Here is a 12,085-nt window from a genome sequence, read left to right as displayed (position 1 = left end):
ATGGCAACGCAGGGACGCCGATCTGTGCGCACGTTTATTGGCGGAGGCGGGCGCGGCCCGGTCACGTGGGCACGCCGCGCGCCTCGAACAGGCGCTGCAGCGCCCCCTCCAGGGCCGCGCTGCTCCCGCGCAGCCCCGACACCACGCGCGCCGCCCACCGGAAGTATTCCTGCACGCGCTCCTCCGACCACCCTGCGGGGACATGCGCGACGTCACTTCCGGCCCCAACACACCGGGGCCGCCCGCACTCCCCGGTCCCAGTCCCACGGAGACACCGGCACACACACACCGGCACAGACATACTGCCCTGCCTCCCGCCACTGCCGCCCCGGCCCAGCGCGGCCGCGGGGCCCCTCGGCACAGGCAGCAGCACCAGCCGTGCTGCGGGCCGAGACGGCGGGGCCCGTGCCCGGTGCCGCTGCGCTGCCGCCGTACTCCCCGCGCACCCCGGGCCCCGGGGCCGGCACCTTGCGGGGTGCAGCGGTTCAGGTCCCGCAGGTTGTGCAGCTTGTCCGCCAGCTTGACCAGCTTGGCGCGGGGGCTGCAGGTGGGAGCGCGCTCGATCTGCAGCCGCTTGCGCTCCATCTTGGGCAGGCTCTTGTCGTCCGTCACCTCCTCCACCACGCGCCGCACCTCCGCACCGAACCACTCCTCGATCTCCGAGAACGTGGTGTCCGTGTCCTCCACTGTGTCGTGCAGCAGGGCGGCCTGCGGCGAGCAGGGGACGAGGGGGCTGCGGGAAGCGGGCAGGGCAGGGCAGGGCAGGGCAGGGCAGGGCAGGGCAGGGAGGACAGGCGTTACCTGCAGCACCACCATGTCCGTCACGCCGGCCTCATGCGCCAGGATCCTGGCCACGGCTGCAGCGAGAACGGAAAGGTGGGAGGAAGCGGCGGGGAACAGGCAGCTCCGGGCCCGGACACGGGGGCTGCGCCGCACGGTGGGCAGCGAGGCTTCCCCGGGGCCAGCCCTGGGCTGGGGACACCCCGCGGGCACGTCCTGCGCGGTGGATCCTTGGCTGGGCAGGCAGGAAGGTCCCAGGGGCTGGCAGTGCCCCCGAGGTGGGGCTGTCCCCAGGCCTGGCAGGTGCGGCTGCGGCACGGGGGCCCCTCAGCAGCTCCCGCGGGCCCCAGGCACAGCAGGGCAACAGGGGGGCGGCAGCCACACCTAGAGCCGGGGCCGGGGCTGCCGTGCTTCGTCAGCTCTGCCCATCGAGCCGAAGGACACGGTACGGGACAAGGGACACGGCTGTCTCCCGGGACCAGGGCGAGGGGCTCCCGGGGGCTGGCAGCGCGCCGGGGCAGGAGGGGTCCCAGGGTGGGCGGTGCGCTGGGAGAGAGGGGCCGCGGTGCCGGGGGGGTTCCGCACCGATGGGGTGGTTGATGTAGGGGGTGCCCTCGGGATCCTTCCGCCGCTGCTCCTTGTGTTTCCTGGCTGCAAAGTCCACGGCCTCCAGCAGCCGCGCCGCCTCGGAGCTCATCCCCGTGGCCTCGGAGCCCATCCCCGCCGCCTCGGAGCTCATCCCCGCCCCCTCGGAGCCCATTCCCGCCGCCTCGGAGCCCATCCCCACCGCCTCGGAGTCCATCCCCGCAGTCTCGGAGCCCGCGGCCGGCGCGACGGAAGCGGCACAGGCGGAGGCGGGCCCCAAGTGCATTTATTGCGCGCCGGGCCCCGGCCCGCCCCAGCCTCGCGGCAGCCGGTACAGCAGCGTCCCGTCGGGGGCGCGCACCTCGTGCCCGTCCCCCGCCCCCCGTCCCGGTGGCGGAGCCGTGGCGGCGGCGCTCAGTGCCCGCTGGTCCTGCCGCAGGCGGCGGCGCGCAGAGAGACAGCCGCGGCTCCGCAGCACCCGCCGCACCACGTCCGTGCTGACGCCAAAGCCCTGGGCCAGGCGCTCCAGCGGCCACTCCTCGGGCAGCTCCCGCCGCAGGAACCTGCGGGCACGGGCACAGTCACCGGGGCGGTCACCGGGGCGGTCGGCGGGCGCCGCCCGCCCGGCCCCGCGCTCACCGCAGCTGCTCCATCGCCTGCCAGGTCAGGGTGCGGTCGGGGGCTCCGCGCCCCCCGCCCAGCTCCCGTCGCAGCCGCTCCATCCGCGCCGCCCGCCGCCGCCGCGCCCTGCGGGGAACACGCGTGAGCGCCCGGGCCGCCGCACGCCCCGCCGCGCCCCGGCCGCTCCGCACCTCTGCGTCTCGTCCAGCGCCGGGTCCGGCGGCTCCGGGTCCCCGGGCCACGCCGCCGCCGCCCGCCGCGGGGCCCGGGCGAGGAGCGGCACGGCCCGCAGGGCGCGCCGGAGCAGCCCCGCCATGACCCGGAACAGGCCCGGGGACAGGCGGGGCCGGCGCGGGGAGCGGCCCCGGCGGGGGAAGCGGGCTACCGACGGGTCCTGAGCGAGGTGGCCTCCGGAGGGCTTCGCCGCAGGCGGCTGTGCAGCGGGCAGGGCACAAGCACCAGTCTCCGGTCCTGGCAGAGGTGAAGGCAGCCGGGGCAGGTGGCCGGAGCCGTGCTGGGCCCAGGCTCTGGTCAGGGGGCTCAGCAGCTGACTCCAGAGTTGATGGAGGCAGCCAGCAGCTGTCCTGGTTTCATCCTGCAAGTCCTGGTTCTCACGCAAGCACACACGGGAGGAAGGCTGAGTCCTTGGCCGTGTTACCTGTGCTTTTCAGGCTGTGAATCTGTGGGGCACTGGCATGGGGCAAGGTGCTGGCATGGTGTGACACACTGGCACGGCGAGGCTCTGCCAGGGTGTGAGGCGTGTGTGTGCTGTGCCTGAGCGGCAGTGGCGGTGGGGAGCTCCACAGCACAGCTGAAGATGCCATCACCTGGGGCCTGCTCTGGGCTGGCTGGGGAAGTCGGGGGACAACTGCCCCCATCGGAGGATGACCGACTACCAGCATCACCTGCAACAGCACAGATGGGTGTGGGGCCGTGCAGAGCCAGCAGCTCTGCAGGTCAGCAGCCCCCACTGCCCTTCCCAGTGGGGCTTGGTCCTGGCAGCCCCTCCTCTGGCCCTGCTCCCTGGGTCCTGAGGCTGCAAAGTGGGTGAAGCCGATGCCAGGGAGCCGGGCTGGGAAAGAATGGAGGGTGACAGCATGGGCAGGGAGCAGTGTGGTGGGAAGAGATTGGGGGCTATGCTGTGTCACCATGTCCCCTCTGACCCCCAGGAGCAAATGCACCCCTTTGACTTTCCTGGCTTCTCACACTCCCCCATGCCTGCACATCAACCCTTGATCCTGGGAAACCACCCATGGTTCTTCCCTGTCCCTGCAGATGGGATCTCCAAGCCTCAGAGGTTTCCAGTGGTAACCAGTGCCCCAAGCAGAGCACAGTGACCCTTTTGCAGTGTCCCAGCATTCCTGAGAGCTCCATCGAGCCCAGCCGTTCCTCCCAGCCTGGCAAGGCCAGGAGCACCCAGGGCAAGGTGGTGTGTACTTACAGCCTTCAGCCTGGCTGGCGGTGCCAGGGAGGCACTGTTCCCTCGGCTGCTGCCCCCGGGCGTGGGCGCAGGGCGGGGGGAGCGCTGCCCCCGCGGCCGGGCCCTGCAGCCAGCCCCCGCCCTGCGCCCGGGAGCCCTTGTGCCGCGCGTGGCACGGGATGCTCTGGCCTCGAATGCAGAGGGTCTCCATGTCCTTGGGATCTGGGCCTGGTATGTGCTGTGGCAGGCCCTGGGCTGTGGGGCTGGGTACAGCCCTGTGTGCCAAGGGCCGAGCTGGGACTCCCAGGAATGAGAAAAGCATCATTAAATTGTGGGTGTTGTGCTCCTCAATGACATCCCAGGGAAACAGCAGCTGGAAGGAGGGAAGGAAAATGGCCACGGCTTACTTCTGTAGGCCTTGGCAGGAGATGGGAAAGAAGAGTCTCTAGTCGCACCCAGGTGCACATTGAAGCATCATGCCGCACTTTGTCCCCAGGTATGTCCCCAACACCATTCCAGACTCATCATCCTGAAGGCACAGCAGCTCCTGCGCCTGCAGCAGCCCCCATCCTGCCCCAGCAGAGATGCTCAGTGCCCAACCCTGCAGAAATCCACTTCTGTGTGGGGCGGCTGTGGGCAGTGCCGTTACCTGGCTCTGCAGCACGTAGGGTCTCTGGGTTTCAGCCGCGGGGAGCAGCTGGGAAAGCAGCTCGGTGATGCCCAGCCCTCGGATCTGCTTCTCACGCAGCAGCAGAGCATTCACTCTCCTCTTCTCTTCGTGTTCCACAATGTTCTGGGGCTTCATGGAGTTGTACTGCACACGCTGCACCTCGGCAGAGAAACACCTGAGCTATAGCAAAGCTGAAGCTGGGATAACACACAGGTGAGACAGAGCCATGAGCTGCTCCAACCCTGGGGACAGTTACAGTCCCGGGGGGGACAGAGATCCCAGTGAGAGCCAAAGTGGAAAGGCAGAACACTGGTGCTTGCAAGTAGTGCCAACACAAGTTGACTCTGAACTTCAGGCAGGGAGTCAAACCTGGAATTTCTGCTCCATGGGTGCACCAATGGCTCAGCACAGCTCCCAGAGCCATATCAGTGACTTAGAGAGCCCACAGACAGTGCTGACACTGACGTACCTTTCTGTCCCACGACTTGGTGCTTCTGTAGGAAAGGTGGGTTGTAGGAGCTGTGCCTTTATTCCTCTCTGTTTTCTTCTTCCTGACAGCTTCCAGCTTTTCATTTTTCAGGCGCATCTCCTCCAGCTGCTGCCTGCCACACAACAGCGCAGTCACTCACAGCTCAGAGTCACAATAGCAAAGGGCTCTGGGGCAGATTTCAACCTGAGGACATTTACTGCAGGCCCAAGTTCTGTATGAATAGCCCATAATAGAACTGTGCCAAAAGAGGGAATGGGAAGCTTGTAAAGAGACTTCTAAAAAGAGAGATGCCCTTGGATTAGGCTGTATGTGCCAAAAGGGAAGGGGATATTTGGGAAATGGTGTCTCCAGGGTCCAAAAGTCAATGGACTACTGCCCTTTCCTCTCTGGAGTCCATCCAAAAGGAGACACTTTGCTGTGGTGCCACAGCACATGCAGGCTCCTTCCTTTCCCCTCCCACTCTCCCCTCTTTCTTACACCTGCCAAGCAGCAGAGTTGCTCCCCAGGAGGGATCAGGAGCAAGTGGTCTCCATGCCACCTGTGAGAAGTGGGTTTCCACAGGAGCAGCATACCTGGCATACTCTTCTCTTGCCTTGGATGCTGCTGTATCCTGGAAGAGGGACCTGCTCTGCTGGAAGAATGGCTCGTACTTCTCTGTCCCAGGTGCTGGGTAGATGCGTCGGAACCCCCCCAGGTGCTCGTTCTCGTAGGTTTCAGCCTGTGCCAGCCAGGCAGCCTGGCTGCTCTCCTGCTCCCTGCGCCTGCAGCGGGAGGGAGCACAGAGAGCTGTGGAGGGAGGCTCTGGCACAGGCAGAGGGCAGGGCTGACATGCTCAGCATGTCCCAGGATTGTCCCAGCATTCCTGATGGAAACAGCAGCTGGAGAGAGCCACGGCCTGCCTGCCAGGCAGCAGGCTCACTGAACACGGGCTTGTGAAAGGACATAGGGCAGACAGAGGAACGGGAAACCCTCAGTCCTGGAAAGGACCCCTGCCCTGGAGAAGGGTACCCCCAGTTCCTGAGGCAGGGCTCTGAGCATCCCTGCCAGCCCAGGATGCTGGCACTGCCCATCCCCAGCAAAAGAGATTACAAGCAGGTGCAGCTTGGGGAGAGCTCTGTCAGGGCCTAGAGCACAAGGTGCCACAGGTCTCCTGGCACCCAGAGAGCAGCCCTGGCTCCTCCTTGCAGGATGCAGATGGCTTGGGAGTGCCCAGAGGCTGCACGATGCCATAGGCTCTGGGAGCTTCCACAGCCAGCCCTGGTGTTATCCTGCTCTGTCGTGCCCTGTCTTTGCTCACTGGGACCTGCAGCACTGTGGGGGAGCAGCAGTACCTGGACTCCCAGGGAGTCTGGCTGGCCTGGAGGAGCCGTTCCTTTACCCGCCGCTTGTCTTCCTCCAGCACCTTCTTTCTGTCACAGGCGTGCACATTGATCAGGTTGAAGGTGTCACACAGAAGGGCATCCTTCACCTCATGGTCTAGCTGAGAATCTGTGTTGAAGCTGGGAGAGTGGTTCACCTGCCAAGACAAGCAGGTAACCTAACCTGGCACCCCAGCCGCGCCCCGGGATGCTCTGCTCCCTGCCAGAGACAGGAGCCACACACAGCACTCTCTCCTGCCCACTTGTGCCACAGGTCACTGGATCCCACCCCACAGGGTGCAGGCAGGGGGCAGCTGTCACAAATTCAGGGTGCTCACACGACAAGGCATCTGAAGGCTTGGGAAACCCGCTGTTGTTAGATGGTGTGCAGGAAATGGGTTCTCTTGGATCCTGCTCACAGCAGGTTGTTTGGCTTCAGAGCCTGGTTAATTCTGTGAGCAAGGTGGCCCTTTTGAATCAAACAAACCCCCTGTCCTAGTGGCCCAGCTCTGAGCTCTCCACTCCTTTCTCACCTCCAGCAGCCATGGCTTCAGCCTTCTATCCAGCAAAATGTCAAAGCCCAGGATTTCAAAGCAGGCGCAGCCAGTAGTGCGGTTGGAGAAGCAGCTCTGGTAATGGTGTTTCAGCACAGGGTGAGCGGAAATCAGTGTCTTTATAACGATGTCATCAATATCTGCCCAGAGCTTTGATGTGTCATAGTTGTGCTTTGCCATCCAGGCATTCAGGGTGGACAGTTTCCTGTGTGGGAACAGGGGGTGGTAAAGCTCAGCTGTGTCACCCCAGGAAGGCTGAGGTAAACCCGTGTCCCCAGGCAGTGTTCCTGCAGTGCTGGGACATGCCAGTACCTCTTGCTGCCCACCATGTCGTCCTTGATGAAGTTCTCATTGTGTTTGTTGATTGCATAATTGGTCAGGTGCATGCAGATGTCACCCTGGCAGGGAACCACAAGAGATGTTTGTTCACTCTGAACCACTGAGCAAGAACAGGAACAGCTCCACCAGATACTCCCATGTTCTTTTCTGCCTGGAGCATGGGCAGAGTTGGAATAGTGTGGAATTGAGCATTCTTAGCAGGGCCAGAAGCAGAACATGCTGCCCAGAGACACCAGGGGCGGGGGGAGGCTTCACTCTGCAGGTTTTCAAAACCTCATCAGGTGAGACCCTGAGAAACCAGATATGAATTTATTGTTGACCACGTTTTCAGCATGAGGTTGGAGACCTCCCAAGGTTCCATCAAAGCAAATAATTCCATGATTCCACGGTAATGCCAGTGAACAGCCCAAATGTGGGGCCTTGGGGTAAATGTACTATCCCTCCTGAAACACCTCCTGTGAGGAGGAGGAAGGAGCATAGAGGAAGAACAGGAAAGCATCAAGCTGGGACTCCTGCAACCCCCAATACCTGCCTTTTCAAGGCCTGGAATGTCCTCAGGACAAGTTAAGGGCTGATATCTACAGATATTATATGAGTTTTTTTAAAACTTCCTCTTTACCAGGTTTCTCGTGCTGTTATCGATGTACCTCATGGTGGCAAACCGGGCCAGGCCCTCCTTGTAGAGAAAGATCTTCAGTGGGTCACAGGATGTGACCAGCACGTAGATGCGCATGTCAAACTTGAAGCCATCGATGAGGAAGGGCTGAGAGGAAAGAGGCAGGAGCAGGGGTGAGCTGAGGAACTGCTCCCCTGCCTGTGCTGCTCAGCAGAGGGACAAGCTTTGTCTGTGTCCCTGATGTGCCACAGCCACACCAACACCTGCAGCAGAGCTGAGGAGACCCAGGGAGCATGGGGGATGCTGGAATCCTACCCCAGTGTTCCGGGACCGTCCCAGTACCTCAGAGATGTACTGCTGACAGATCATGCGCTCCCCGTGCTTGATCTCCTCTGGGTGGTGGGTTATGAAGATCCCTCTTCCCTGGCAGCTGTTGTCGGGCTTGCAGATGAATGTTCTTGCTTTCCTCATGGATCTATAGGCATGGAAATCTCCGTAGCTGTGCAAGGGAGGGGTGACTATCACCAGCTGCAAAAAACACCCCTCTGAACTCTCTCCTAACAGCTGGGTACTGAAACCATGGTGCTGCAGGCCAGTACACACTGAACTTCTGAAGGGGATGAATCAAACTCCCATTCCGAATCTGCAGGAGTCACAGATTGGTCTCTGTGTGACCCGACCCAGCCTCCCCATCCCTCCTTTTCCCTGCACACATCTCCAGCTCTGCTGGGAGGTTTGCTGAAGAGGTCACAGCAGTGTGTGCCAAAGCAATGCCGGTTTGGGCTCTGGTGCCCAGAAAGAGCAGGCCAGCAGCCTCCCTGCCTGTGTCCCCTGTCCCCACGGTGCTCACCCACACTACTCACTCGGCTGGCAGGCACCACGTGCGGGGGAAGATGTTGTACTCCTTGGGGAAGAGCCGGAGCATGCGGTTCAGGTTGCGGGCCAGCAGGTCCTTGCGGCACAGCTCGATCATGCCTGGGAAGTGGTTGATTTTCTGAAAGTGGTGCAGAAAAACCCTGATCAGTGGAGCACTGCAGGGATGGATTCTCCCAGCCCCGAGGAGAGCCTGTGCATGGAGAACCAGCAGTGAGAGGGAAGCCAGGCCTGTGGCTGCCTTGAACTACTGCTGGGGGGTGAGACTTGCTACAGCTGCTTTATGTGGGCTCCACTACTGATCTATCTGCCTGTTCCATCTTAGCCCTGGAGCAGCATAAGAGCTGTTTATTTCACAGCACATCACAGGGCTGGGATGCTGCTGCTCCCACCACAGCTGCTGAGTGCTGCTGATGACACCAGCCAGGGACATGGCACAAGCAGAGGCATCTGAGCCTGCGCCCTGGAGCCGAGGTACAGATGGCACACGGCACTGCTTCGGGTGCTTCTGTTCCACTCTGCCACGTGCTGTTCCACAGACAGCCCTGTGTCCTGAGCAATGCCTGCTGGGCAGGTGTTCTGTTTACCTGGAAGCGCTTCATTTCCATGAGGCGCTCCAGAGTGACTGTGCTGTCCGTCCAGTACACCGTCCACTCCTCGTGCTCGGCCGCCTCCTTCAGCCCGCAGTGCTGCGCCGCCCGCCGCACTGTGCCAAGGCAAGCAGTGACAGGGCCAGCCAGGGACCACGGGCAGGGGCTGACACACCCCAGAGAACCGGGGAGGGAGTGTGAAACACACCTCTGCCCGAGGGGCTGACACACAGGGGCTGACACACCCCCAGGGGATGGAGCATGCAGCTCTCCGTGCTGCTGTTCCCCTCTCAGAGGTACAAGGTATTGCCATGACCCCTTGGAAGGTGTCAGGAACACCAGTTTTATCTGGCCAACACCCCAAGCCTCTGGCTGCAAGTGTTCTGGGAACTCTTAATCCTCTAATCCCACCTGTCCTGAGGTGCCAGGGCCCCTCCACAGCAGGGCTGAACTTCCCATGGGTTTTACACCTCACAGGCAGATTACAAGTGTTGTGAAGGTGTGAATTTAATCTCCCAAATCAAAGGTCTTTCAGCAGCAGAACACAGCTCTGCAGGAAAAGGTCTCTGTTGGTGCTAGTGCCAAGTATGAACTTGGCAGGGCTGATGGGGATCCACGCACACCAAGATCCCTTAGCAAAGTAGACTGATATCAGCCCTCAAGGGCCAGGAGTGTGTTCTTTCGAGATCCAGCTTGTAGGAGAGTGGGAGGGGAGAGTGGACCAGCTCCCTGGGGTCCCCAGGGATGAACAGCACAGGGAGAGGCTCCAGGTACAGATCCTGCCTGCTTACCACCAGATTCACCCTAAACAGCTGACAACCCTTGGGTCCTGTCTCCAAGCCCAGGTGCTCCCATGCACTGTACCTGATGGAACCCTTCTTGCCCATTTTAGCAGACAGCTGGCAAACACAAGTGTGGGGGATATTGAGGGCTCCTGCGGCTGTTGCACATTTTAAATCGGGAGAAATCTCAGTCCAAAGTGTGACAAACTCCCCACTGACACGAACAGCGCCCTGTGCCAGTCGCTGGCAGCAGTGAATAAACCAGCGGGAACGGGGTGCCAGGAGCACTGCTGGCTGGGCACACCTGGGGAGCCTGCGGATCCTTGCCCCTCTAACTTACCGCTGTCGTACTTGCAGCCGCTCAGGTTGATGGAGGGGACACTGGAATAGAGACGAGATGACAGTAGCTCAGCGAGGCACCGGGCAGGGCACAGAGTGGGGACAGCCCCGATGCCCCACACACACAGAGCACACCGGGCAGCCCGACCAAGCCAGCCCAGTTCGCTACAGCCCTAAGGAGGCGGGCTGGCTGCTCCTGGGCACGGAGCCGTGCCCGACTGTGTCACACAGGGGATCCTCCCGGCACTTCCAGGGAACACTATTTATTTTGGGTCAGCGGGACCCCGCACCGGCCCCCGGGGGCTGGGGAGCGCCGGGCACCGCCTGGGCACTGTGCCACGGCTGGGCTGGGGCCGGGACCGAGCGCGAGTGAGGCAGCGGGAGGCGCCGCTGGGAGCGGCCGGACGGGCTCCAGCCGGACCCTGCCGGGGGCTGCGGTCCCGCACTCGCCTGCGCTTCCTCCGCGCCTCGGGTCCGGCGGGAGCAGCGGGACGGTACCGGGGGGCTGCGGCGATGGGCGCCTCCTCACTCGGAGGGGTTTCCGGGGCCGGGCCCGGGCCCACGCTGCCCCGGCCGCCGCCGCCCGCCGCCGCCATCACACCGCTCCCGGCTCCGCCGCGTTCCCATGGCGACCGCACCATAGAGCCGGGCATGCGGCCAGAGCGGCCTCGCGCGGCCACGTGACAGCCACTTCCGTGTCCTCCACCCGCAGCGCCCCCTGTCGGTCCCGGTGCGCTCAGCTCTGCAGCGGCCCAGCCGCTGTCCGTTCCCCCGGTTCAGCGCTCCGGCCGCTGTCCGTGCTACCGGCTCAGCGCTCCGGCCGCGGTCCGTACCCCCGGTTCAGCGCCCCGGCCACCGCCCGTGCCTCCGGTTCAGCGCTTCGGCCGCTGCTCGTGCCTCCGGTTCAGCGCTCCGGCTGCTGTCCGTGCCACCGGCTCAGCGCTCCGGCCGCTGTCCGTGCCATCACCGCTCCAGCAGCCGCGCCAGCTCCCCGCCCAGATGCAGCAGTTCGGGCTCGGGCAGCAGGTGCTGGCGGATGGCGCTCAGGGCCTGCTCCTCGGTGATGTCCCGGTAGAGCGGCTCGGCGGGCAGCGGCAGCAGCCCCGCCAGCTCGCACAACGCCACGGCGAAGGGCTCGCCCGCCTTGGGGCCGAAGAGCGGCCGGCGCGCCCACAGCAGCACCCGCAGCCCGCGGCCGCCCCCGGGCCCCGCCGGCGGGTCGCCCCGCGTGGCCAGCACGTTGCAGGCCAGCCCGGCAGCGCCCAGGTGCTCGGCCGCCCGGCACACGGCCCGCGACACCGGCTCTAGCGCCGTGGGGCCGGCGGCGAAGAAGAGGAAGGCGGGGGCCGGTCCGGCGCGGAGCAGCGCCAGGCGCGGCCCCAGCGGCTCGGCCGGCGCCTCCTCCAGCGGCAGCGGGCGGTCCAGGTAGAGCCCGTGCAGGTGCAGGTGGTTCACCGAGGCGCCGCCGCCCAGCCCGTTGAAGCCCACGCGGAAGCCGGGGTGGGCGCTGAGCAGCGCCGCCTCCAGCGCCCCGCGCAGCGCCGGGGCCGTCAGCGCCTGCGGCAGCCGCCGCGCCGGCTCCGGCAGCAGCAGCACGTGTCCCCGCTCCAGCGGGCTGGCGTTGATCGCCACCAGCAGCGGCTCCGGGCCGCCGGCGCGGCGCAGGCGGAACAGCAGCTCGGCGGGGCGCAGCCGGGTGAAGTTGAAGGCGGCGGGGTCGAAGGGGTCGCGGAGGCTGCGGACGGGCTGCGGCGGGCGGCGCTCCGCGCTGCGCTGCTCGTTCAGCTGCGCCACGAGGCGCACGGCGCCGGGCAGGACGCGGGTGGGCAGCGCTCCCAGCCGGTACCGGAACAGTCCCCGCTCCATACGGTCGCTCCAGCCCGCCAGCAGCACCCGGTCGAACCGGGAGGGCGCGGAGCCCGGGTCGCCCCAGCCGGCTGCCTGCAGCACGAAGTCCTCCTCGCTGTACACGAACTCCTCGGGGCTCGGTTCGCCCGGCTCCCCTCCCGCCGTGGCCGCCATCTCCGCGGTGGCGGGGCCGGCAGCTCGCCTTGTGCCGGGCGGGCGG

At 64.5% G+C, this 12,085-nt stretch overlaps 3 protein-coding genes across 6 annotated transcripts; all 3 read right to left on the bottom strand.

Moving 5' to 3' along the window:
• Positions 1-21: 21 nt before the first annotated feature.
• Positions 22-1,651, bottom strand: HDDC3 (HD domain containing 3). Its single transcript, XM_066559124.1, has 4 exons — positions 1,366-1,651; positions 802-857; positions 468-708; positions 22-192 (listed from the first exon to the last, which is right to left on the bottom strand). Exons 1-4 carry the CDS (start codon positions 1,649-1,651, stop codon positions 62-64), a joined length of 714 nt encoding a protein of 237 aa, XP_066415221.1. The 3' UTR covers positions 22-61.
• Positions 1,634-10,059, bottom strand: LOC136562346 (tubulin polyglutamylase TTLL13-like). Of its 4 annotated transcripts, XM_066559116.1 has the most exons (15): positions 10,019-10,059; positions 8,894-9,012; positions 8,297-8,427; positions 7,776-7,932; positions 7,437-7,580; positions 6,791-6,876; positions 6,458-6,683; positions 5,898-6,082; positions 5,139-5,327; positions 4,546-4,678; positions 4,056-4,235; positions 3,428-3,779; positions 2,645-2,891; positions 2,005-2,112; positions 1,634-1,928 (listed from the first exon to the last, which is right to left on the bottom strand). In XM_066559116.1, exons 2-15 carry the CDS (start codon positions 8,912-8,914, stop codon positions 1,652-1,654), a joined length of 2,436 nt encoding a protein of 811 aa, XP_066415213.1. In that variant the 5' UTR covers positions 8,915-9,012; positions 10,019-10,059; the 3' UTR covers positions 1,634-1,651. The 4 variants fall into 4 exon arrangements, 3 of the variants coding, with proteins under 3 accessions (XP_066415213.1, XP_066415212.1, XP_066415211.1); XR_010784495.1 differs by lacking the exons at positions 1,634-1,928; positions 10,019-10,059 and having other exon boundaries at positions 2,034-2,112; positions 2,372-2,891; positions 8,894-9,976; XM_066559115.1 differs by lacking the exons at positions 1,634-1,928; positions 2,005-2,112; positions 10,019-10,059 and having other exon boundaries at positions 2,324-2,891; positions 7,776-7,908; positions 8,894-9,978.
• Positions 10,060-10,971: 912 nt separating this feature from the next.
• On the bottom strand, positions 10,972-12,039 carry GDPGP1 (GDP-D-glucose phosphorylase 1). Its single transcript, XM_066559123.1, has one exon. It carries the CDS (start codon positions 12,037-12,039, stop codon positions 10,981-10,983), a length of 1,059 nt encoding a protein of 352 aa, XP_066415220.1. The 3' UTR covers positions 10,972-10,980.
• Positions 12,040-12,085: the final 46 nt, after the last annotated feature.

Source organism: Molothrus aeneus, chromosome 13 (assembly GCF_037042795.1).
Source record: "Molothrus aeneus isolate 106 chromosome 13, BPBGC_Maene_1.0, whole genome shotgun sequence".
In the NCBI taxonomy this organism is placed as follows: domain Eukaryota; kingdom Metazoa; phylum Chordata; class Aves; order Passeriformes; family Icteridae; genus Molothrus; species Molothrus aeneus.
Note: the sequence above shows the minus strand (reverse complement) of the source record. Positions and strands in the feature narration are given on the sequence as shown.

Excerpts from the sequence above, each read along its gene's own strand:
- HDDC3 (XM_066559124.1), bottom strand. The coding sequence starts at position 1,651 with ATGCACTTGGGGCCCGCCTCCGCCTGTGCCGCTTCCGTCGCGCCGGCC. Across the intron at positions 858-1,365 it reads CTACATCAACCACCCCATCG|CCGTGGCCAGGATCCTGGCG; the intron begins GTGCGGAACCCC and ends TTCTCGCTGCAG. Across the intron at positions 709-801 it reads CGGACATGGTGGTGCTGCAG|GCCGCCCTGCTGCACGACAC; the intron begins GTAACGCCTGTC and ends TGCTCGCCGCAG.
- LOC136562346 (XM_066559116.1), bottom strand. The coding sequence starts at position 8,914 with ATGGAAATGAAGCGCTTCCAG. Across the intron at positions 4,679-5,138 it reads GCAAGAGAAGAGTATGCCAG|GCAGCAGCTGGAGGAGATGC; the intron begins GTATGCTGCTCC and ends GTTGTGTGGCAG. Across the intron at positions 3,780-4,055 it reads CCTACGTGCTGCAGAGCCAG|CTGCTGTTTCCCTGGGATGT; the intron begins GTAACGGCACTG and ends CCCTCCTTCCAG.
- GDPGP1 (XM_066559123.1), bottom strand. The coding sequence starts at position 12,039 with ATGGCGGCCACGGCGGGAGGGGAGCCGGGCGAACCGAGCCCCGAGGAG.